The sequence below is a fragment of the Littorina saxatilis genome, linkage group LG12 (genome assembly GCF_037325665.1).
Source record: "Littorina saxatilis isolate snail1 linkage group LG12, US_GU_Lsax_2.0, whole genome shotgun sequence".
Taxonomy (NCBI): Eukaryota; Metazoa; Mollusca; class Gastropoda; order Littorinimorpha; family Littorinidae; genus Littorina; species Littorina saxatilis.
In genome coordinates this window covers 8213391-8239667 of record NC_090256.1, presented here as the reverse complement: position 1 = coordinate 8239667, position 26277 = coordinate 8213391, and the positions used below count along the sequence as shown (strand labels likewise).

At 45.2% G+C, this 26277-nt stretch overlaps 2 protein-coding genes across 2 annotated transcripts; both read left to right on the top strand.

Annotated features, from left to right (window-relative positions):
- Positions 1-994: 994 nt before the first annotated feature.
- On the top strand, positions 995-2143 carry LOC138982408 (uncharacterized). Its single transcript, XM_070355677.1, has one exon. The coding sequence runs from the start codon at positions 995-997 to the stop codon at positions 2141-2143; it is 1149 nt and encodes a 382-aa protein (XP_070211778.1).
- Positions 2144-14624: 12481 nt separating this feature from the next.
- On the top strand, positions 14625-14918 carry LOC138982391 (cytochrome c oxidase subunit 3-like). The gene has a single exon (XM_070355659.1). The coding sequence runs from the start codon at positions 14625-14627 to the stop codon at positions 14916-14918; it is 294 nt and encodes a 97-aa protein (XP_070211760.1).
- Positions 14919-26277: the final 11359 nt, after the last annotated feature.

The following is a 26277-nucleotide window of genomic DNA, read 5'->3' as shown; positions in this document are numbered from 1 at the left end:
ATATCACTGGAAAAACCCTTCCCCCTCTCAACCGGTACCCCTTCCCTCCAACTCTCTCCGAGTTTCGAAATACCGTTTTGGCGCATGTAATCCGAGCTGTCAAAACAGTTACAACGCTGACTCCATCCTCTGTTGCTGCTTAAAGACGCCATGAAAGTCCAGCAGAATCAAGACAGGCGTTCAAACAGTCGTCTCTTTTGTGTTGAATGGGAGAAAATGGAAAAACTGTCCAGTGTTGCCATTTCCCAAGAACAAGAAAAAGTACCAGGAGGGGGAAAAAAGATCGGTATGAGGAAGCAGACAGGAGGGAGGGGCTGTATAAACCGACAAATGGAGGAGAGGTGACGAAAATCAAAATTACTTTGGGTGCGCTACATTTCAAGTTATACGGGGTTGACAAAATGCGTGGAAGCTAGAACCAGAAAATTGAAGTACTACAAATAGAAAATGGCTGGAAAAAAGTTGAGGCGTTGAGGGGGGTCAGGGTGGAGGAATACAAAGAAGAGCATTTCTATTTTAGCTGGTTGAGACAAGTTCACATCAGCATGTCCTGGGTAAACTATTATCTAAATCCACGAAACTAGTCGAGGTGGACTCAAGAAAAAGAATTGCTGAATAAAAAAAGTAAAAAAAGTCTTTGTTTACCTTGTTCGATAATGATGTCATTTTCTTCAGTCAGAAAATGCTGCTCTCTTGCACATTTGACATGAACGCTCTATTCTGTCTCAGTGAAATTAAAACGATTTCATTCGATGTTAACATATTTTCTGCTTCTCCTCCAACCCCCTCCCCCCGCCTGATGCGAACATGTTTCTCCCCCCCCCCCCCCCCTCACCCATCCCGCCATTTTCTTCTGTGTTAATTCGTCCTATCATCAGAAGTTCACAAGTCTCTCCTCAGAGTTAGCACGAGTCCCTTGCCTTTGCTTGGACATCTTTACAGCCAACATCAGACAGAATTACAAAGCAGTACAAACACTGCCATGGGTACGAAGATGGGACCCAGTTATGCATGTCTTGTCATGGGTCATCTTGAGCACCTCATTCTACAGTCTTATTCTGGCCCAGTTCCAGAACTGTACAAGAGGTTCATCGACGATGGTTTGGGTGCCACTTCTCTGTCTGAACCCCTCCTTCTCGATTTCATTCCCTTCATCCAAGCATTCCATCCCAGCATCAAGTTCATATTCAACATCTCTTCCTCATCTGTGGTCTTTCTTGACATCTCCATCTCCATCTTGCATGGTCGCTTCACCACCTCTGTCTTCTACAAAGAAACTGACGCTCATTCATACCTTGATTTCAACTCTTCTCATCATCCTGCCAACAAAAGCAGCATTCCTTTCTCTCAATTCCTTCGTCTTCGGAGGCTCTGCTCTGAAGACGATGACTTCCACCAACAGTCCGTCTTGATGACGTCTTTCTTTTTGGCCCGCAACTACCCTGATGCACTCGTCCGTGACGCCCTTCTGCGTGTTACCCAGGTCTGTCGAGAGTCCGCCCTCAGTCCTACACCATCTAGGGACAGTGACAACAGACCCGTCGTTTCCCTACTGTTTCATTCCCACAACATGCCAGTAAGCAGAATCCTGAAATCAAACTGGCACATCCTTCAAGGAAGTGACTCTGTTGGTTCGATCTTTGCTCAAAAACCACTCTGTGCTTTCAGAAAAGACCGCAGCGTTCGCGACCTCTTGGTGAGATCCCGTCTTCGCAGTCCCACCAACCCCACAGCCCCTGGGACATTTCCTTGTTCTAAACGAAATTGCAAATCTTGTCCCTTCCTCCACTCTGACACCTGCCTCCAAGGCCCTCGTGGCTCCTTCACGGTCAAGAGAACGTTTGACTGTCAAAGTCACAACGTTGTCTATGCGATCGTCTGCCTCTCTTGTCGCCAGATTTATATCGGAGAAACCGCGCGCACCCTCGAGGTGCGTTTCTCCGAGCATCTGGCCGACATCCGTCATTCCCGCAATAGGCCAGTATCCCTTCATTTCACCGCCGTTAATCACTCACTTGATCATGTCAGAGTCATGGCTCTGTGGCAAGTACGTGGCGACTCCTTCGAGCGCAAACTCAGGGAGTCCCACATCATATCATCCCTCGGCACTACCTGCCCCGATGGAATTAACATCCGCCGTTAATTCATTCATCTAAACCTTCCCCCCGCTGTTCCACCTTGTGTGTGTGTGTGTGTGTGTGTGTGTGTGTGTGTGTGTGTGTGTGTGTGTGTGTGTGTGTGTGCGCGCACGGGTACGTGAGTTTCCTCTTTCGTTCCCATTCATCCCCCCCCCCACATTTTGCTTGGTCTACAGACTTCAAAACTGCCGCTTTTCAACTCTAACTTTTTCTTGACTGTGTTATTGTTGGCTTCCCCTCGAATAGCTTCCCTTGCTTCTCTGTCTTTGTCACCTGTTGGTTTGTGCAGTGCAGTTGTTTGTCAGTTATTCTCCTCTTTATCTGTTCTATCGTCTTTCTTCTTCTTTTGTGTGTGTGTACTTTTGTGTTTTTGTGCCCGAAGAAGACCCTTAAGTCGAAACGTCGCTGTTATTCGTTCCGTGTTCGTCATTTTAACGTGAGTACATTGCTTTTTGGTCTCTTTATCAAGATATCATTTTTTTTATTCAGAAATCCTTGGTTTCCTAATGGGAGCTTTCAAAGCAAAATTCAAATAAAACAAGTCCAAAATGTGCTTGCTTGAGGATTGATACAGCTAGATTGAGCTTCGCTGCTAGCCTTAGTATATATTATGTAAACAGCTAATTTACGCGTGAGCCAGTTTTAAAGCTAAGTCAAAGAACCACTGTTACTGCATTCATCTTTAGCGTATATGTCGGTTTCCAGCAAGACGAGTTTCGCTATCAAGATGCTTGTCTGTCAGTCTGGGCGCGCGCGCGCGTGTGTGTGTGTGTGTGTGTGTGTGTGAGTGTGTGTGTGTGGGTGTGTGCGTGTATTTGTATCAGTGAGTGTTTAAGTGTGAGTACACAATGTGCACACACACGTACAATTAACCCACTTGTTTGCACACCCTCTCCCTCCCTTCCTCTATCTCTCAAATCTCTCTTCGTCCAGATGAACCACCGTTGACCCTCAATTTCCCTGACAGCATGTAGAGATTACCTCTCATCAATTTTATGGTCTGGCTGGCTTTGGAATCGATATTTCACAACACCTTTCTTCTGCAACCGTGAGGTGAATATTTTCTTTGCAGTGGTTGCAAGCTCAGAAAGATATGATTATCGAACATGAGCGCACTGTACAAATATGTTACAGCACGTTGCAGTACGATCTAACAGAATTCGAATTGTGAAAATATTACATGTCGAAAAATATGTAAGGTGTTTTTCTGACGAACTCTAACGTCAAGCAGTTGGAAGAATGCAAAAGCCACTTTCTCCGCGAAGGTGCGCCTACATCTAAAACCTGTTGTACTTCTTTTTTTTCTCTCAGAAAATTGTTGATTTTATTCCCTCAGCAGAGAGGTGTTGGTGTGCTTAAAACATTGTACATCGTTTTTTCACAGTCCTTGGAAATCGACACTGAACGCCCCCCCCCCCCCCCCCCCACACACACACACACACACACACACACACACACACAACCATTTGCACACCCTCATCACCACAACCACAACCACCGCTTAAATTTTACTTTTGACAGAAACTCGAAGTTAGATTTTATGCGAGTGCCTGCAGCATCTTTTAATTCATTAAATTAGACGCTTCCAAAATGGCAGTCCACTGCCGACACGCAACAAGACAGGCATTTTTCTTATTTTTATTCCTACAGCACACTATTGATTGACAGAAATGATTGATGTGTAGAATTCAATCGGCGTGCTCTTTTGCTGTCGGAATTTATTCATCTGTTACTGGCGAAAAATTATGACTGATGAATTTCGCGATTCTGCCAAGAAACCCTCCGGCTTTGTCAACAAAGGATCAAGATGGGCATTGATTTCTCCTTTTTTTCTGTCTTTTTTTCGTGTTTTTTGCGTTAAAGAAATTATCTTTCTATGTCGGTGTTTCCCCCCTCTATTTCTCGACCAAATGTAACCAGTTTTGGCGACAGCATGCTTTAATCATTGTTGATAAAGCCGCAAGAGTTCGTAAATATAGCTTAAAAATGGAAAGAACTGTATCTTTCCCCCTGCTGATCTAAGTAATTTGTCAGCAACGACGAAAAAAATGATCTATTTCTAAAGTTGCTACTGCTACAAAAAAACCAGGATGTTACATTTGCTTGGGTGGACCGATTGATGGATGAATTTCTTGTTTTTATTTTTGTTCATTTCTAAGTTTGTTATTTCAATCCTCCTTTCATAAATATTATATGCTACGCCTAAAAAAAATCAGGATGTCCCTTTTGTTTGAAGGTCACGTTGGGTGGACCGATTGATGGATGAATTTCTTGTTTTTTTATTTTTGTTCATTTCTAAGTTTGTTATTTCAATCCTCCTTTCATATATGCTACGCCTAAAAAAATCAGGATGTCAGAAGGTCACGTTGGGTGGCCGATTGATGAATGGCTTCTTACATTTTGTATTTTTTTTTGTATTTTGAGTTTGTTATTTCATTCATTCTTTCGTATATTTCAGGGTGTGCCAAATACGTATGCCACACGATATGGGCAATCTCGAGGTCCGATGTGGTTTGCTTGACCATCCGTCACTCTGAATAGAGGATTGACCGACACATTTTAACCATGTGCACGACGCTGGAGGAATGTTAATGAATTGTAACGTTTATCCCATAGACACTTTTGATCATCCATTGAAAGAGTCTGAAATATCGTAAGGAGTGAACGGTTCTTTTTACTGGAACAATTATCATACTTCATACAAAGAGCCTTTGGCACAATTCCATCTCTCTCACACACACAACACACACACACACACATACACACACACACACACACACACACACACACACACACACATAGACAAAACACTGTGCCAGACAATCTTCATGAGGTCAGGCCAATACTGCGCTGAACAAGGATAGTTCTCCGTTTGTCTCTCTCTCTCTCTCTCTCTCTCTCTCTCTCTCTCTCTCTCTCTCTCTCTCTCTCTCTCTCTCTCTCTCTCTCTCTTTTTATATTTAGTCAAGTTTTGACTAAATATTTTAACGTAGAGGGGGGAATCGAGACGAGGGTCGTGGTGTATGTGTGTGTGTGTGTGTGTGTGTCTGTCTGTCTGTCTGTGTGTGTGTGTAGAGCGATTCAGACTAAACTACTGGACCGATCTTTATGAAATTTGACATGAGAGTTCCTGGGTATGAAATCCCCGAACGTTTTTTTCATTTTTTTTATAAATGTCTTTGATGACGTCATATCCGGCTTTTCGTGAAAGTTGAGGCGGCACTGTCACGCCCTCATTTTTCAACCAAATTGGTTGAAATTTTGGTCAAGTAATCTTCGACGAAGCCCGGGATTCGGTATTGCATTTCAGCTTGGTGGCTTAAAAATTAATTAATGACTTTGGTCATTAAAAATCGGAAAATTGTAAAAAAAAAAAAAAATTTATAAAACGATCCAAATTTACGTTTATCTTATTCTCCATCATTTGCTGATTCAAAAAACATATAAATATGTTATATTCGGATTAAAGGCACAGTAAGCCTCCCGTAAACCATCACAGAGCTCCCCGAGCGTCTAATTACAGTACAAGCATACTTCCATTTGAACGCTCACCGAACGGGAACATCCTGGCTGCTTTCTGTCGAGCGTGAGACATTTTCAAAGAATTTATTTTCGTAGACTTGTTCCGTTAACAACAACGGCGCCTCGTTTTTGCGCTAGACCTAACTTTTAAAATCTAAATAATAAATTGACAGCTTGTTACACAAACATTCTTTAATCATAAAAGAATTCGTTTTTCATCAAGACAAAATCAGAACAATTCGAAGTTGTGAAAGTTTAAAAAAAGAAAAGCCCGGAAGCAGGGTCACGCAAGGGTCGTAGCAGACGACGGCCGGTTTATCAGTGCAAATCGCCGTTCCTCTCAACAGTCAAAAGCCATCGCTAGAGTTCTTGTGAACCACAGCCGTTGTTTCGTTCATAAAAAAACGTGCTATTGTAGATAAGCTCACGTCGAGTCGCATTCAAATGACTAACTATGACGACTGCATTGTGAAAAGGGAAAACTGGATCACATGGGTTCACGATGGCTCAGGGGTAAGATAAACCACGCAAAAATAAATTCTTTGAAAATTGTTCGCTCTTTACGGAGGGCACCTAGGATGTTCTCAAGTGGTGAGTGTTTAAATGAAATGGTGTTTGTACTGTGTGTAAAAGCCTGACCGTATCTGTGATGGTTTACGGGAGGCTTACTCTGCCTTTAAAAACAAGCTCTGAAAATTAAATATATAAAAATTATTATCAAAATTAAATTGTCGAAATCAATTTAAAAACACTTTCATCTTATTCCTTGTCGGTTCCTGATTCCAAAAACATATAGATATGATATGTTTGGATTAAAAACACGCTCAGAAAGTTAAAACAAAGAGAGGTACAGAAAAGCGTGCTATCCTTCTTAGCGCAACTACTACCCCGCTCTTCTTGTCAATTTCACTGCCTTTGCCGTGAGCGGTGGACTGACGATGCTACGAGTATACGGTCTTGCTGAAAAATGGCAGCTACTTGACTAAATATTGTATTTTCGCCTTACGCGACTTGTTCTCTATCTCTCTCGGAAAATACAGATTTATCAAACTATATCTTTTTCCCTCTCAAATACACACCAAGTAAACGAATCTGCCACAAGCGCAAGCGTCTTGCTGATTCTCATCTATCCATAGACTGGCAACGGCCTTGAAAATATCCCTGAACAGGTTCAGTGAGTACTGTGCGGAGATGCAAGGGAAAGTGCAAGAAGTATTTTTTATTTAGTTCTACATATATACGTCAAGACATGTTTATCCGAGTCAGTCCGACCTAGCTACGAACTCTGTGTTTCTGTCTCCTTTCAAGCTCTTAGAGGATTACAAATCGTTTGGACTATATTGGCATTTAACTCAGATGCTGTTCTGTCTTTGCGAGATATGTCCGTTTTGTGAAATAGCTCAGTCAAGCTGCTGTGTGTGTGTGTGTATGTGCGTGCGTGCGTGTGTGTGTGTGTGTGTGTGTGTGTGTGTGTGTGTGTGTGTGTGTGTGTGTGTGTGTGCGTGTGCGTAAGGGAGACCGAGAGAGAGAGAGAGAGAGAGAGAGAGAGAGAGAGAGGGAGAAGAGAGAGAGAGAGAGACAGAGAGAGACAGAGAGACAGAGAGAGAGAGAGAGAGAAGAGAGAGAGAGACAGAGAGACAGAGAGAGAGAAGAGAGAGAGACAGAGAGAGACAGAAAGAGAGAGGATCATTGCGACTAAAAACAAACTTACCTAGAACAAGAAACGATAGCTAATGAGTTTAAACATTTCTCTAGCCAAAACACGTACGTCATCATCACAGATGAAAGTAGCGAGAGAGAAAACAAACCCTTCTCTCTCAACAAAAGCTTAAAGACTGAGAAACATCCATGCAAGGACAGGGGGAGACCACCGAGTCTATATCTCTGTGGGGGAGACAGACAATGGCAGAGACTGTGAGACAAAGAGAGAGACGGAGGCAGAGAAGGTAAGATGGCGGATGGAGGCGAAGGGAGTTAGGAGAAAGACCTGAGTGGGGGTCTCACACTTACAAATGTACCCTCTAGCCAATTTTGTGACCTCGTCTGCTATTTTGGCATTTGGCTTCCAAGATCACAGGAAAAAGGCGTGTCTTTCCGACTTCACTAGCCTACTTCAGTTTGACTGAATTCAGTCGACAGCAAAGAGCGTTTCTTGTCGACTTCAGCTTAAATTAAATCAGTGGAATTGCGATTTTACTCTTTGCGGTACGCTCAAAAAGGATATAATAAAGAACAAGTCGCGTAAGGCGAAAATACAATATTTAGTCAAGTAGCTGCCCTTTTTCAGCAAGACCGTATACTCGTAGCATCGTCAGTCCACCGCTCATGGCAAAGGCAGTGAAATTGACAAGAAGAGCGGGGTAGTAGTTGCGCTAAGAAGGATAGCACGCTTTTCTGTACCTCTCTTTGTTTTAACTTTCTGAGCGTGTTTTTAATCCAAACATATCATATCTATATGTTTTTGGAATCAGGAACCGACAAGGAATAAGATGAAAGTGTTTTTAAATTGATTTCGAAAAAAAAAATTTGATAATAATTTTTATATATTTAATTTTCAGAGCTTGTTTTTAATCCGAATATAACATATTTATATGTTTTTGGAATCAGCAAATGATGGAGAATAAGATAAACGTAAATTTGGATCGTTTTATAAATTTTTATTTTTTTTTACAATTTTCCGATTTTTAATGACCAAAGTCATAAATTAATTTTTAAGCCACCAAGCTGAAATGCAATACCGAACCCCGGGCTTCGTCGAAGATTACTTGACCAAAATTTCAACCAATTTGGTTGAAAAATGAGGGCGTGACAGTGCCGCCTCAACTTTCACGAAAAGCCGGATATGACGTCATCAAAGACATTTATAAAAAAAATGAAAAAAACGTTCGGGGATTTCATACCCAGGAACTCTCATGTCAAATTTCATAAAGATCGGTCCAGTAGTTTAGTCTGAATCGCTCTACACACACACACACAGACACACACACAGACACACGCACATACACCATACCCTCGTTTCGATTCCCCCTCGATGTTAAAATATTTAGTCAAAACTTGACTAAATATAAAAAGCATCAAGGGTTCTACACAACGATTTCAAGCAAATATACGAAGAAACCAACAGAAGAAAAGAAGGTGGTGAGGAGGGGAGGGTAGTAGACGCAGAGAGAGAGAGAGAGTGAGAGAGAGAGAGAGACACACACACACACACACACACACAAAGAGGAGGGGGATGGGTAAGGAGATATACCTCAGTCGGGATCGTAGACGTACAAGCGTACCCTGTAGACAATTTCATGAACTCGTCTGATATTTTGGCATTTGCCTTGCAAGTGCACAGAGGGGAAAATGTGTTGCCGACTGTAATGCTGCACCATCATACAGAACTGAACAGGCAAGATCGAAGTACTTCGGGGATGACAACAAAGACCGACAGACACACACACACAACAACTAAGTGAGAAGAAGTAGGCGGTAAGACAAGAGAGAGAGAGAGAGAGAGAGAGAGAGAGAGAGAGAGAGAGAGAGAGAGAGAGAGAGAGAGAGAGAACGAACGAACGAACGAACGAACGAACGAACGAACGTACGAACGAACTTTATTACTCAAGGATGGAGATTTTAGGCTCACGCCTAGTCTTACAACCTGTCCCTGCTAAACTAAGACATAAAAATAAAGACAATAAAGGGACAATTGTCAATCGCAATCATACAGTATTACTAATTACAACATTACCTATACGAATACATAATAGAACATTGAAATGTACATGTATGTCAATATAATACAAAGGAAAAGAAAAGTCGACTCGCACACACACGCGCGCCGCATGCCTGCAATCACGTTCGCACTCAATACAACACACACACACACACACACACACACACACACACACACATGGCGACCGGCAACTAGCATTGGCTCCCAAGAAAGCATCTCGTTATTGCTTACTTTCGATTATCCAGATCGCAGAAACAGCAACTCGGGAGTTAAAAGTAAACTCAAGTAATGCAACTGAACCGAGGCAATTCAAGTGTTTGCTTTGAGCCAGAAAATTGGGGTCAGGAAGGTACAGTGTTAAAAGTTCTGCCAGTTAATTAACAGAACATTGTCACACTTCTTCAAAGACGAACGTGTTAAAGTCCCTTGGCTGAATTTAAAGTTTAACGCGATTTAAATGGTGAATTTCGTATATTTAACGAGTTAAAGCTATTTGTCACTGTCGTAACATTATTGAAGTATTTACGCTAGACATTTCCATGTCGGGTACTTTTCAAAGGCGCGCTCCTTCCTTCCCTTGTAAACAGTACGGAATAGCATCTTCGAACTGGTTGGTTGGTTGGTTTTTGGGTTTTAATGTCCCTTCGGCAGATGCTAGCTGCTATTCGAGGCCGATGCAGTTGTTTTCTTTTTCACTTCATGTGGCAAGTTCTACGTTTCAGACTATTTACATTCAGATCTATCACTATAAAAGAAGGTTCTAAAAATTAATCACTTTCACTTCTGGTACTTTAAATCTTGTAAACAATCTTGATCTTTTTTAAAAAGTTAAAAATCTTGTCCGGGGGAACATCCCGGAATAAAACCTTCAGCGTATCCGCATTGTAGTGTTTGTCTCGAAATTCTTGAACGTCTTCATATTTGGTGAGGACAATTATGTTCTAATGTCCATGGTTCGTCACATCCAAAACAGTATGGTGGATCTTCACCTTTCAGCAGATAAGAATGTGTAATGTGACTGTGCCCAATGTGTAAGCGACAGAGAACTGTCTCTTCTTTCCTGTTGAGGCGACATTGGGGTAGGCTGTCCGACAGCTGGGGGACGATCTTATGAAGTTTATTTTCTTCACATTCGTCCCATTCGCTCTGCCATAGGTGCTTTATGTACATGTTGGTGCGAGTTCTGAAATCTGAATGCTCTGTGTGTTTGTCAGTGATGATTCTTTCTCTGGCTTCTTTAGCTGCTTGATCAGCTGCAGACTGATTTGCCTCTAATTCCAACATGGGACGGCACCCATATCTTCGAACTGGCCAGGCTTGTGCATGGGTTAAGAGTATCCCTCCTCTTGGAACTGGCCAGGCGTGTGCATGGGTTAAGAGTATCCCTCCTCTTGGAACTGGCCAGACTTGTGCATGGGTTAAGACTATCCCTCCTCTTGGAACTGGCCAGGCGTGTGCATGGGTTAAGACTATCCCTCCTCTTGGAACTGGCCAGGCTTGTGCATGGGTTAAGACTATCCCTCCTCTTGGAACTGGCCAGGCTTGTGCATGGGTTAAGAGTATCCCTCCTCTTGGAACTGGCCAGACTTGTGCATGGGTTAAGACTATCCCTCCTCTTGGAACTGGCCAGGCGTGTGCATGGGTTAAGACTATCCCTCCTCTTGGAACTGGCCAGGCTTGTGCATGGGTTAAGACTATCCCTCCTCTTGGAACTGGCCAGACTTGTGCATGGGTTAAGACTATCCCTCCTCTTGGAACTGGCCAGGCGTGTGCATGGGTTAAGAGTATCCCTCCTCTTGGAACTGGCCAGGCGTGTGCATGGGTTAAGACTATCCCTCCTCTTGGAACTGGCCAGGCGTGTGCATGGGTTAAGAGTATCCCTCCTCTTGGAACTGGCCAGACTTGTGCATGGGTTAAGACTATCCCTCCTCTTGGAACTGGCCAGACTTGTGCATGGGTTAAGACTATCCCTCCTCTTGGAACTGGCCAGGCGTGTGCATGGGTTAAGAGTATCCCTCCTCTTGGAACTGGCCAGGCGTGTGCATGGGTTAAGACTATCCCTCCTCTTGGAACTGGCCAGACTTGTGCATGGGTTAAGACTATCCCTCCTCTTGGAACTGGCCAGGCTTGTGCATGGGTTAAGACTATCCCTCCTCTTGGAACTGGCCAGGCGTGTGCATGGGTTAAGAGTATCCCTCCTCTTGGAACTGGCCAGGCGTGTGCATGGGTTAAGACTATCCCTCCTCTTGGAACTGGCCAGGCGTGTGCATGGGTTAAGAGTATCCCTCCTCTTGGAACTGGCCAGGCGTGTGCATGGGTTAAGACTATCCCTCCTCTTGGAACTGGCCAGACTTGTGCATGGGTTAAGACTATCCCTCCTCTTGGAACTGGCCAGGCGTGTGCATGGGTTAAGACTATCCCTTCTCTTGGAACTGGCCAGGCGTGTGCATGGGTTAAGACTATCCCTCCTCTTGGAACTGGCCAGGCGTGTGCATGGGTTAAGACTATCCCTCCTCTTGGAACTGGCCAGGCGTGTGCATGGGTTAAGACTATCCCTCCTCTTGGAACTGGCCAGGCGTGTGCATGGGTTAAGACTATCCCTCCTCTTGGAACTGGCCAGGCGTGTGCATGGGTTAAGACTATCCCTCCTCTTGGAACTGGCCAGGCTTGTGCATGGGTTAAGACTATCCCTCCTCTTGGAACTGGCCAGGCGTGTGCATGGGTTAAGACTATCCCTCCTCTTGGAACTGGCCAGGCGTGTGCATGGGTTAAGAGTATCCCTCCTCTTGGAACTGGCCAGGCGTGTGCATGGGTTAAGACTATCCCTCCTCTTGGAACTGGCCAGGCGTGTGCATGGGTTAAGACTATCCCTCCTCTTGGAACTGTCCAGGCGTGTGCATGGGTTAAGACTATCCCTCCTCTTGGAACTGGCCAGGCGTGTGCATGGGTTAAGACTATCCCTCCTCTTGGAACTGGCCAGGCGTGTGCATGGGTTAAGACTATCCCTCCTCTTGGAACTGACCAGGCGTGTGCATGGGTTAAGACTATCCCTTCTCTTCGAACTGACCAGGCTTGTGCATGGGTTAAGACTATCCCTCCTCTTGGAACTGTCCAGGCGTGTGCATGGGTTAAGACTATCCCTCCTCTTGGAACTGGCCAGGCTTGTGCATGGGTTAAGACTATCCCTTCTCTTGGAACTGGCCAGACTTGTGCATGGGTTAAGACTATCCCTCCTCTTGGAACTGGCCAGACTTGTGCATGGGTTAAGACTATCCCTCCTCTTGGAACTGGCCAGACTTGTGCATGGGTTAAGACTATCCCTCCTCTTGGAACTGGCCAGACTTGTGCATGGGTTAAGACTATCCCTCCTCTTGGAACTGGCCAGGCTTGTGCATGGGTTAAGACTATCCCTCCTCTTGGACACATACCAAAAATGAACAGCCTGGATGTTCGCAACTAACGACAGCAAGCAGTCTGTATTTTTTTCGGTATGTGTCTAAGTTTGTTTGTTTGTTTGCTTAAAGGCCTACTAAAGTGCAACATTTTTATTCGCCGAAAACATGTGTAATAGCAATCTGGTAAATGTTCCGAAGACCATTTTGTAACATTTTGCGTGGCTGATTTTTTATTGAATAAAAACCGATTACGGGCACCTGTCCATTCTGCGAGAGACAGCCCCCGGTGCCGGTGACGTCATGAGTGTAACACGGCCTTCACGAGCAACATGGCCGACGGTGATAGTAGTGCTGCCACTGCCAGTACGTATGTTCGAAAAGAGATTCCATCTTCGAAGCGGAGAAGATATGGCTTCGCCTGTGCTGTCGCTGAGTGCAGCAACAATCATGGTAAGAGCCATACCCTGCACAGGTTTCCTGATGATGCCGAAACTCGGAGGCAGTGGGTCAAGTTTGTGCAAACTTGCAGAGCGGATTTTGGTCCGAAGTTTGGGACACCAAATTAAAATTCAAGAATATGCAGTTTGCATTTTAACTCTGACTGCTATCCTGCAAAAGTTGCACTTGCAGCAAGCTTTGGATTAAACACTGCGACGAGTTGTAGGCTAGTTCCAAAGTCAGTGCCTACAGTGCAGAAGCCATGTCGTCTGCTACCATTGACGGCAACATCACTTTTGACGGCGACGAAGTCAAGTACTGTCACCTCAGTATCCAGAGCCAGGTGCACTGTGACAGAATTGACAATGGCTATCACAACGCCGATTTGTACCACCACTGTGGGCCAAAGTGTGAGCAGACGAGCTTTTGCTAAACGGGAACGCCAAAGGGTAAGGAGAAAAATTGTGAAGTTGCACAATGTTTAAGAGTCATTAAATTTCTGAGAAATGTACATTCATTGTGCATTTGTACAAATGTCACTGCATGGTTTTCGTCAACTTTCTTCCAATATTATTCTTGTTTATTGACTGAGAATACTCTTACTGCACATGAAGATCAAGATATTTTAAAATTTCATGATCAGGCAATGCACCTGAAGAAGGAAAGACCGTCAGTATGAGCATTGATTATGAAGAGTGTTAGTGAGAATGTTAGTGTGAGAATGAGAGCGTGTATGCATCATGGTCAAGATAGTGCACTAGATATTAGACTGGCCACTTTTTTCATCAAGTGTACATTTCAAAGGAGAAAAATGCTGACGATCCTGACACTTTAAAAGTTAATTTGAAGACCAGCACCCAGCCCGAGGTAATTGAAGTGTTTGCTACGAACCAGGAAATTGAGGTCGAGGTGGTAGAGTATTAAATTTATCTGCTCGACAAGTCAAGAGTCGCAAAAAGTGAAGCGTCCACTTCAGAAGTCCTGGTCGACATTGGGGAAAAACAGACATGGTGGGGAAATGATTTCTGTCTGTGGGTGCTGTGGAGTATTAAATTTGTCTGATTTACAAGTCAATGTCGCATGTAGGTTAGGCGACTTCCTCACAAGTTCTGAGCGTCAAAGGAAGAAAATGACAGGGTGGCGAAATGATATCTCTCGGTGTAGGGGTGGTGGAGTATTACATTTATCTGGAGTTGCACGTAAGTGAAGCGTCTTCTTCAGAAGTTCTAAACATTTCCGAGGAAAAATTTAAGAGGGATGTGAAGTGACCTTTTGTCCATGCACTTTTAATTGACTTAGTGCTCGTTGTTTTTCTCCCTTTATGTCTGTTAGTCCTTCCCCTTTAAATTCTCTCTCGCTTTATGTTGTCCTTTCAGTGACTAGTCTGACTGTGTGTTCGTGTCCGTGCTCTACATGTTCGTGTCCGTGCTCTACATGTTCGTGTCCGTGCTCTACATGTTCGTGTCCGTGCTCGTGCTCTACATGTTCGTGTTCGTGCTCTACATGTTCGTGTTCGTGCTCTACATGTTCGTGTTCGTGCTCTACATGTTCGTGTTCGTGCTCTACATGTTCGTGTTCGTGCTCTACATGTTCGTGTTCGTGCTCTACATGTTCGTGTCCGTGCTCTACATGTTCGTGTCCGTGCTCTACATGTTCGTGTTCGTGCTCTACATGTTTGCATCCGGTGTGTGTCTGTGTCTAATGTGAGGGCCTCCTGAATCTTTGAATTAAAGACCCCACTACCTTTTTCGCCCATCCACCTCCGTTGGCCTTTTCCGTGTTTTGGAGACGCTGCTCCAGACTTCTTTCATTTCAGCTGAAGAGTCGGTATCAGAGGTTCTCACAACCTTTCAGCTGTAAATTCAAACACGAAATAAAGTTTACAAAATTTGCCAAACTTCGTCTTCGTTTGACGATTTAGTTGCCTTTGTGTGTGTGTGTGCGTGTGTGTGTGTGTGTGTGTGTGTGTGTGTGTGTGTGTGTGTGTGTGTGTGTGTGTGTGTGTGTGTGTGTGTGTGTGTGTGTGTGTGTGTGTGTGTACATGTCTGTCTTTTTGTCATTCTAGTTTTCTTTTCCTTTTTCGATTCATGTTGTGCCTTTCTGTATTATTTCATCTGCTGAAGGGACATTAAAACAAAACAAACAAAACTGTACAATTTCCAGTTTTTGTTTTCGAAACTTTCAATATAGAGAACGTAACTTTCGACATAGCTAACAAAGAAACGCGTCATGTCGATTTTGAGTGCAAGGAAAAACTGCGTATAAAATGAAGAAAAGCCTACGAAGACACAATACTGGTTCACCACACCAGCGCTCGACTCACAGAACATCGTTAAGAACAGCAAGTAACCTAGTTTCCAGACATTGTAAATTTCATTCCTCCATCTACCAGGCACACCCTCCCCTCGCCTCGCCGTCCTTTTTTTCACATCCCACTCTTTGCACCAACATTTCTTCGCACACAATCACATTCGTTCCACTGAACTCTTTTCGATTCTCTTTGACTGGTGCCACTCTTGGTCCTTGGCTGTAGGTGACTATACACACCTAAAAAGAAGTCCAAAGAGCAGTGGAGCCAAAAATGAACAAATCCACCGTCACTGTTTCTCTGCCGGGGTCTTTGACTCAGCAAACCAAAATCCCAGACATTCCAGGAATCTGACACTCCAATTCTCAGCACACTGTGAACAACCGGGACTGTGGAGTAGTTTAGGGGCTGGTAAAAAGTAAGAAGTCGGGGATTTTCTTTTTCTCCCGCCTTTTCGCCCGGAGGTCTTTGAATTAGTTCCTATGAATGAACTTCTTTGAGTTCCTTGTCCAAGTCTATTCCAGTTTTGACGTACTGAAGGCGGACTGATGAAAAATACTCGTCAAGCCGGGGAGATGGAAAAATGAGGGGATAAGGGTAGGGGGTGGAGGGAAAGGAAACAAGACGCGGAAAGCGAAATCAATGCATGTAGACAATCCGTTGAACTCACAGAATGAAACTGAACGCACTCAAGTTTTTTCTACAAGACAATACCCCGAAACCCCTTGGCCGAGAATGCGCTGACATTATTGTCTCGGTAACACAAGCCCAGTGAACCTAATTTGCATCGGACGTATGTCCTTGACTTGTGGGCGTGTTTTCAATCCAAACACACCATATGTAATATAAGCTACTTTTAAAATCTGTTAGCAAAAAGAAAATCACAATTTTAATTAGGTTCATGAACTAATTTTAAGCTTCAAAGCTAAAATGCAACCCCATTTAACAGAGCCAAAGAATGTTAGAGCCAAATTTCAATCTCAGCCGGATATGAAGTCACGTCACCAAAGGCATTTTTCGAGAAAAGAAAACTTGTGTCGGGATATCATCTTGAAGAATTTGTATTTAGAGTTTCATGACAAACTCCCGGGTTGGTTGGTTGGTTGGTTGGTTGGTTTGTTGGTTGGTTATTTTGTGTTATTGTCTTTTCACCTGATATTGCTATCCAAGACCGATGCAAGCTTATTTCCTTTCTCAGTTTACATGGTAAGCTCCATGCTTAAAACTGTTTACCATCAGGTCCATCACTGTAAAAAGACGGTTAGAACTTTCACATTTGTTACTTCAAATCTTGAATAAAATCTTGATCTCTTTTAAAAAGTTAAAAATCTTTCCATAACCCACCGAACTCCGACATGGATTACAGGATCTTTTCCGTGCGCACTTGGTCTTGTGCTTGCGTGTACAGTACACACGAAAGGGGTTAAGTCACTAGCAGGTATGCACATAAGTTGACCTGGGAGATCGGAAAAATCTCCACTCTAAACCCACCAGGCGCCAGCGACCGGGATTCGAACTCACGACCTCCCGATTAGGAGGCCGACGTCTTACCCCCAAGCCACTGCGCCTGTCGCATCCAAAACAGTATGGTAATCTGTCGGGTAGTTTTGTTGGAATCGCTGTATACACACACACACACACACACACACACACACACACACACACACACACACACACACACAAGAGCCCGCTCGTCTCAATTCCTGGTCTATCTGAAAAGATTTCGTCAAAACTCGACTTAATGTAAGAAAAAAATAAAGGGGAACAAGTCGCGTAAGGCGAAATTACTACATTTAGTCAAGCTGTGGAACTCACAGAATGAAACTGAACGCACTGCATTTTTTCACAATGACCGTGGTTCGCCGCTCGTGCAAAACGCAGTGAAACTGACGAGCCTGTTTAGCGCGGTAGTGGTTTCGCTGTGCTGCATAGCACGCTTTTCTGTACCTCTCTTCGTTATAACTTTCTGAGCGTGTTTTTAATCCAAACATATCATATCTATATGTTTTTGGAATCAGGAACCGACAAGGAATAATATGAAATTGTTTTTAAATCGATTTCGGAAATTTAATTTTGATCATAATTTTTATATTTTTAATTTACAGAGCTTGTGTTTAATCCGAATATAACATATTTATATGTTTTTGGAATCAGACAATGATGAAGAATAAGATGAACGTAGTTTTGGATCGTTTTATAAAAAAAAATTAATTACAATTTTCAGATTTTTAATGACCAAAGTTATTAACTAATTTTTTAGCCACCAAACTGAAATGCAATACCAAAGTCCGGCCTTCGTCGAAGATTGCTTTACAAAAATGTCAATCAATTTGATTGAAAATTGAGGGTGTGACAGTGCCGCCACAACTTTTACAAAAAGCCGGATATGACGTCGTCAAAGACAATTATCGAAAAAAAGAAAACAATGTCTGGGGTTATCATACCCAGGAACTCTCATGTAAAATTTCATAAAGATCGGTCCAGTAGTTTACTCTTAATCGCTCTACACACAGACACACACACAGACACACAGACACACACACACACACACACACACACACACACACACACACACACACACACGCGCGCGCGCGCGCGCGCACACACACACATACACCACGATCCTCGTCTCGATTCCCCCTCTATGTTAAAGCATTTAGTCAAAACTTGACTAAATGCAAAAAAACTTGACTAATTGTAAAAAGGGTGCCTGGGGAAAGGGAGATCAGTCACAAGAAACTAGAAACTGATCAGCAACATTAAAGATGACAAAGCAGTCTGGCCTAATATTTGACAACTCTTGTCTGTATAGGCAACCTCTTTTGTCACTTCTTGGCAGTTCTGTCTCTCACGTTGGTTCGACTCCTTCCTCACTGCTTAGATAGAAATTTCACGAATTAGTTCAAGGACATCAACATCGACTTTGAAGGTCTTCATAATTCTGCCCTGAAGGCATTTTCACGGGAGCATCTCGTTACTCCCCCGTATCGTTACTCCCCCGTATCGCTACTCCCCCGGCTCGTTACTCCCCCGTATCGCTACTCCCCCGGCTCGTTACTCCCCCGTGCCTTTTAATTACACTTAAGTAATGCAGTTATTACTTAATTGAATTTTCAAGAGAGAGAGACAGAGACAGAGAGAGAGAGAGAGAGAGAGAGAGAGAAAGAGAGAGAGAGAGAGAGAGAGAGAGAGAGAGAGAGAGAGAGAGAGAGAGAGAGAGAGAGAGAGAGAGAGAGAGAGAGAGAGAGAGCATGTTTAAAGAACTTACAACTGTCAGATCTGCCTGTACATTCGTGTACATTTTTGAAAAAAAAGTATATATTTTAAGCAGAAGAGATACGGGGGAGTAACGAGATGACTGGATAACCCTGTGATAGTAAGTTAGCATGAAATATTGTTTTTCCGGAGAAATTGTCTGGATAAACAAAGAAACAAACAAAACAGCTGGACAGGGGGCGGGGGGTGTGGGGGGAGGGGAAACAATATTTCATGCCAACTTACTATCACAGGGTTATCCAGTCATTTTCTGTGTACGGGGGAGTAACGAGCCGGGGGAGTAGCGATACGGGGGAGTCTCACCCAGTCACATTATTCTGACACCGGACCAACCAGTCCTAGCACTAACCCCATAATGCCAGACGCCAGGCGGAGCAGCCACTACTGAGATTGCCAATTTTAAAGTCTTAGGTATGACCCGGCCGGGGTTCGAACCCACGACCTCCCGATCACGGGGCGGACGCCTTACCACTAGGCCAACCGTGCCGGTATAGAGAGAGAGAGAAAGAGAGAGAGAGAGAGATGTTTTAACATAGAGGGGGAATCGAGACGAGGGTCGTGGTGTGTGTGTGTGTGTGTGTGTGTGTGTGTGTGTGTGTGTGTGTGTGTGTGTGTGTGTGTGTGTGTGTGTGTGTGTGTGTCTGTCTGTCTGTGCGTGTGTGTGTGTAGAGCGATTCAGAGTAAACTACTGGACCGATCTTTATGAAATTTTACATGAGAGTTCCTGGGTATAATATCCCCAGACGTTTTTTTTTCATTTTTTCGATAAATGTCTTTGATGACGTCATATCCGGCTTTTTGTAAAAGTTGAGGCGGCACTGTCACACCCTCATTTTTCAATCAAACTGATTAAAATTTTGGCAAAGCAATCTTCGACGAAGGCCGGACTTTGGTATTGCATTACAGCTTGGAGGCTTAAACATTAATTAATGACTTTGGTCATTAAAAATCTGAAAATTGTAATTAAAAGTTGTTTTTTTAAACGATCCAAAACTACGTTCATCTTATTTTTCATCATTTTCTGATTCCAAAAACATATAAATATGTTATATTCGGATTAAAAACAAGCTCTGAAAATTAAAAATATAAAAATTATGATTAAAATTAAATTTCCGAAATCGATTTAAAAACAATTCCATCTTATTCCTTGTTGGTTTCTGATTCCAAGAAGTAGAGCTTGACATGTGTGTTTAGAGAGAGAGAGAGAGAGAGAGAGAGAGAGAGAGAGAGAGAGAGAGAGAGAGAGAGAGAGAGAGAGAGAGAGATGTCTTCCATCTTATTTGCCGTTTTAGTGAATTTGAAAGCCCGCCTGCTCAAGCGACCAGTGGCCGTGTAACATCATTAATCAAACCTCACAATGATTAAATTTTCCTTTGATGTCGTGCCGCGTACGGGACCAGCAGATTGCGGTCGTGGTCGGGTCAGAACCCGTAGTATCTCCCCCCCCCCCCCCCCCCCCCCCCCCGCAAATATCCCACCGCAAGTCTCACCCGAAAAGACCCGCTAAACAGGATCTTTCCATTCCTAATCAGGATTCCCAAATGGACAGATTCTGTCGGAAATGACAACTCATCCTCAAATGCCGCACTTGGCTCAGGTCAATAAGATAAGAGCGTGCACGCACCGAGTGTGTGTAATGAAGGCAGAAAGATCCACAAGTCTGGGGTTTGTTCTCGCTCGGTTGTGATGGTGGGAGGGGGTTGAGGAGTAGTTTGCTGATTGCAACACCCCGCCCCCCCCCCCCCCCTCCTTTCCCTTGCAAACTGTGTCTTTACAAGGCGCGGCAGTCTAGAGGAGATGAATCGAAGAAGAACAACACTGGGACGAACACCGAAGACGGACGTACCGGGACCGGACCCGCCCTTTGCCAATGACCTACGAGTCCTTCACCCTTGTCAATGGCCTAAACTGGGTTCAACGCTGTCATTCAGAAATTCGACCAAGTCCCTCTCTCTCTCTCTCTCTCGCTCCAAGTTTTGCTGTTTGGATAGATGTAATCTTAGCTGTTAACTATTAACTATGCTGTCCTACCTCTCTGCCGCCGGACCTAAGAACTTTACAAGATAGATTTATTGATTGTTCTCGTTCCTTGATCCAGGGAGGTTCATGTGTGAAACCGATTCAGCTTTAAGTTTTGAATTAAAATCGGTTCGCCTTCGCAGTTACCAGAACCCAGACAGCTGTTAAACCAGAATAGCTAGTCCATTAAGCGAAGGACTAGAGATAAGAGTGGGAAGGGGTTTTACACACCAAGCCAATATGTACAGATGTTCTTTTGGTCGGTTATTTTACCTTTTCCCAAGCGCATTCGAGCATTTTTTCGTCCGTTTTTTCTCAACTTGACTTGAATATCGATCTGAACAGTAGGCAATACCGTCGCGATATAACCTTGAATGGTTGAAAACGACGTTAAACACCAAATAAAGAAAGAAAGAAAGTAGGCAATAAGGGCGGGAGTGTACACCTCTCTGTTTTCAGCCCTTGTTAAGAAGACAGCCATTCTCTGCATTGTCCGCAAACGTAAATTAAAATTAGTCCCAGTCTGTACCTGACGTGACCGCATCACGTGATATCCAAGTCTTCCTAGCAAGCACCGCGGCTTAGCGGAGAAAGACACCGCTTCCGGTCACATCATCTATTTCCGCTGTCCATTCAAAAGCCACGCGCGCCCCAAGGGGTAGATAACTCAAGATGTCTCTAGTCATTAATGGACTTCGATCTGCGGCCGCGAGATGGCACTAGTAGCTCTTGGGCCTGGGCAGATAATCTAGTGTTGCCGGGTTCCGCGATCTTTGGACATCTGCATGGGGCAAGAAAAGGGATGGCCTTGGCGCAGTCTGCATCAGTGAGGTGATGAATGTAATGAGTTGAGTCCAGACAGTCAGCAGTGGATGAAGAGATTTTGGATTGGTATACCAGAAAGTGTGTGTGTGTGTGTGTGTGTGTGTGTGTGTGTGTGTGTGTGTGTGTGTGTGTGTGTGTGTGTGTGTGTGTGTGTGTACCCCCGTTTCCACAGGTTTGGTTGCCTAAATCACCATAAGGCAACCATCCACACGTGGATGGCAACCTAAACTCTGGATGGCAACCTAATTGTGTGGATGGTCGCTTCATTTAACACCGTTAAATTGACTTTTTCGACGGAAAGAATGTCATAACAATGTTCAAAATGACATTCTTTCCGTCCTCTATAGGCGACGAAATAGGTCAAATTTTGTGCATTTTTTAGTGCAAAATTCTTCGATGCCGGAGCGAGTACTGCACCCAGTGCTGTTGTAGTGCAAGTGCACTAGAAAGGCACTACACCCAGTGCCGCCTCTTAGGTAACCATCCACACTTTAGGTACCTGTGTGTGTGTGTGTGTGTGTGTGTGTGTGTGTGTGTGTGCGTGCGTGTGTGTGCGCCTGTGTTGGTGTGTGTGTGTGTGTGTGCGCGCCTGTGTGTGTGTGTGTGTGTGTGTTCACTTTGAGTGGCCGGTTGCCAGTGCGAGGGAAGTACTCGAGTGTCTGACGACTGCTATTGAGTTGTGTTTGTATGCTGTGTCTGGATGGCCTTTTCTCTGCACTATTTGACTTGTTTTCAATATGTACGTCAGCAAAAAGGTCAACTTGCTTACAAGTTCAGAACGCAGGCAAGAATACGCTTCCTGATCTGTTCATTACATATTCAATGAGCCCGCTACTGCAGATTACCGGTCAGTCTGTTAGTTAGTTAGTTGTTGCTTTTTGGGTCCAGCGGACCATATAGGCCAAATCATGACCCCACAAGTTTAACATTACACATATTTAAATTAAACCAATTTTACTAAAAAAAAAAAATTAGAAACGTCACCCGAAGGGAATACAAAAGCTAAATCAAAACCCTACGTGTCAAGGATTTTTAAAATTCAAATCTTAAAATAAAGGCCAGACTCTTTTAAAAATCCAAAGAGAGCTGCAGAGCTGACCTCCGTAAAAATATGTTTCAAAAATTGTCCAGTACTAGGCTCTACTCCTCCTCCCTAATTCGTTAACAGTATCTTGATATATATTCTGTTGTAAACTTGAATCTTGTAGTAATCAATGTCTAGTAGTTGTTGTAGTCAAACAGTCCTATACAGTGCCTCTTTAACTTTCCCTCTCTCTCTCTCTCTATTTCTATCTCTTTTTCTCTCTCTTTTCTAAATCATTCTTTTAGTATGCATGTTGTATGTATGTATGTGGCGATGTGAACTGTGATGTAATGTATAATGTGTTGTAAAAACAAAATGTTAAAAAAAAAGAATTAAAACAAAAATATATATATATATGTTTCAAGCTAGAAGTGTCAAAATACTTCACTCGTAGGTCAGTCTGCCCGGGCTGAGAAAAGAAACAAACTTGCATCGGTTCCGGATAGTCAAATCCGGTGTAGGGACGTCAAAAAACAATACCCAACCCACCTTGCCAGGCCATCACACAATACCCAACCCACCTTGCCAGGCCATCACACAATACCCAACCCACCTTGCCAGGCCATCACACAATACCCAACCCACCTTGCCAGGCCATCACACAATACCCAACCCACCTTGCCAGGCCATCACACAATACCCAACCCACCTTGCCAGGCCATCACACAAACCCAACCCACCTTGCCAGGCCATCACACAATACCCAACCCACCTTGCCAGGCCATCACACAATACCCAACCCACCTTGCCAGGCCATCACACAATACCCAACCCACCTTGCCAGGCCATCACACAATACCCAACCCCCCTTGCCAGGCCATCACACAATACCCAACCCCCCTTGCCAGGCCATCACACAATACCCAACCCACCTTGCCAGGCCATCACACAATACCCAACCCACCTTGCCAGGCCATCACACAATACCCAACCCACCTTGCCAGGCCATCACACAATACCCAACCCACCTTGCCAGGCCATCACACAATACCCAACCCACCTTGCCAGGCCATCACACAATACCCAACCCACCTTGCCAGGCCATCACACAATACCCAACCCACCTTGCCAGGCCATCACACAATACCCAACCCACCTTGCCAGGCCATCACACAATACCCAACCCACCTTGCCAGGCCATCACACAATACCCAACCCCCCTTGCCAGGCCATCACACAATACCCAACCCACCTTGCCAGGCCATCACACAATACCCAACCCACCTTGCCAGGCCATCACACAATACCCAACCCACCTTGCCAGGCCATCACACAATACCCAACCCCCCTTGCCAGGCCATCACACAATACCCAACCCACCTTGCCAGGCCATCACACAATACCCAACCCACCTTGCCAGGCCATCACACAATACCCAACCCACCTTGCCAGGCCATCACACAATACCCAACCCACCTTGCCAGGCCATCACACAATACCCAACCCACCTTGCCAGGCCATCACACAATACCCAACCCACCTTGCCAGGCCATCACACAATACCCAACCCACCTTGCCAGGCCATCACACAATACCCAACCCACCTTGCCAGGCCATCACACAATACCCAACCCCCCTTGCCAGGCCATCACACAATACCCAACCCACCTTGCCAGGCCATCACACAATACCCAACCCCCCTTGCCAGGCCATCACACAATACCCAACCCACCTTGCCAGGCCATCACACAATACCCAACCCACCTTGCCAGGCCATCACACAATACCCAACCCACCTTGCCAGGCCATCACACAATACCCAACCCACCTTGCCAGGCCATCACACAATACCCAACCCACCTTGCCAGGCCATCACACAATACCCAACCCACCTTGCCAGGCCATCACACAATACCCAACCCCCCTTGCCAGGCCATCACACAATACCCAACCCACCTTGCCAGGCCATCACACAATACCCAACCCACCTTGCCAGGCCATCACACAATACCCAACCCACCTTGCCAGGCCATCACACAATACCCAACCCACCTTGCCAGGCCATCACACAATACCCAACCCACCTTGCCAGGCCATCACACAATACCCAACCCACCTTGCCAGGCCATCACACAATACCCAACCCCCCTTGCCAGGCCATCACACAATACCCAACCCACCTTGCCAGGCCATCACACAATACCCAACCCACCTTGCCAGGCCATCACACAATACCCAACCCACCTTGCCAGGCCATCACACAATACCCAACCCACCTTGCCAGGCCATCACACAATACCCAACCCACCTTGCCAGGCCATCACACAATACCCAACCCACCTTGCCAGGCCATCACACAATACCCAACCCACCTTGCCAGGCCATCACACAATACCCAACCCACCTTGCCAGGCCATCACACAATACCCAACCCACCTTGCCAGGCCATCACACAATACCCAACCCCCCTTGCCAGGCCATCACACAATACCCAACCCACCTTGCCAGGCCATCACACAATACCCAACCCACCTTGCCAGGCCATCACAAAATACCCAACCCACCTTGCCAGGCCATCACACAATACCCAACCCCCCTTGCCAGGCCATCACACAATACCCAACCCCCCTTGCCAGGCCATCACACAATACCCAACCCACCTTGCCAGGCCATCACACAATACCCAACCCACCTTGCCAGGCCATCACACAATACCCAACCCACCTTGCCAGGCCATCACACAATACCCAACCCACCTTGCCAGGCCATCACACAATACCCAACCCACCTTGCCAGGCCATCACACAATACCCAACCCACCTTGCCAGGCCATCACACAATACCCAACCCCCCTTGCCAGGCCATCACACAATACCCAACCCACCTTGCCAGGCCATCACACAATACCCAACCCACCTTGCCAGGCCATCACACAATACCCAACCCACCTTGCCAGGCCATCACACAATACCCAACCCCCCTTGCCAGGCCATCACACAATACCCAACCCACCTTGCCAGGCCATCACACAATACCCAACCCCCCTTGCCAGGCCATCACACAATACCCAACCCACCTTGCCAGGCCATCACACAATACCCAACCCACCTTGCCAGGCCATCACACAATACCCAACCCACCTTGCCAGGCCATCTCACAATACCCAACCCACCTTGCCAGGCCATCACACAATACCCAACCCACCTTGCCAGGCCATCACACAATACCCAACCCACCTTGCCAGGCCATCACACAATACCCAACCCACCTTGCCAGGCCATCACACAATACCCAACCCACCTTGCCAGGCCATCACGCAATACCCAACCCACCTTGCCAGGCCATCACGCAATACCCAACCCACCTTGCCAGGCCATCACACAATACCCAACCCACCTTGCCAGGCCATCACACAATACCCAACCCACCTTGCCAGGCCATCACACAATACCCAACCCACCTTGCCAGGCCATCACACAATACCCAACCCACCTTGCCAGGCCATCACACAATACCCAACCCACCTTGCCAGGCCATCACACAATACCCAACCCCCCTTGCCAGGCCATCACACAATACCCAACCCACCTTGCCAGGCCATCACACAATACCCA

Bases quoted from the DNA above. Each gene is read 5' to 3' on its own strand.
- LOC138982391 (XM_070355659.1), top strand. From the start codon at position 14,625: ATGTTCGTGTCCGTGCTCTACATGTTCGTGTCCGTGCTCTACATGTTC.
- LOC138982408 (XM_070355677.1), top strand. From the start codon at position 995: ATGGGACCCAGTTATGCATGTCTTGTCATGGGTCATCTTGAGCACCTC.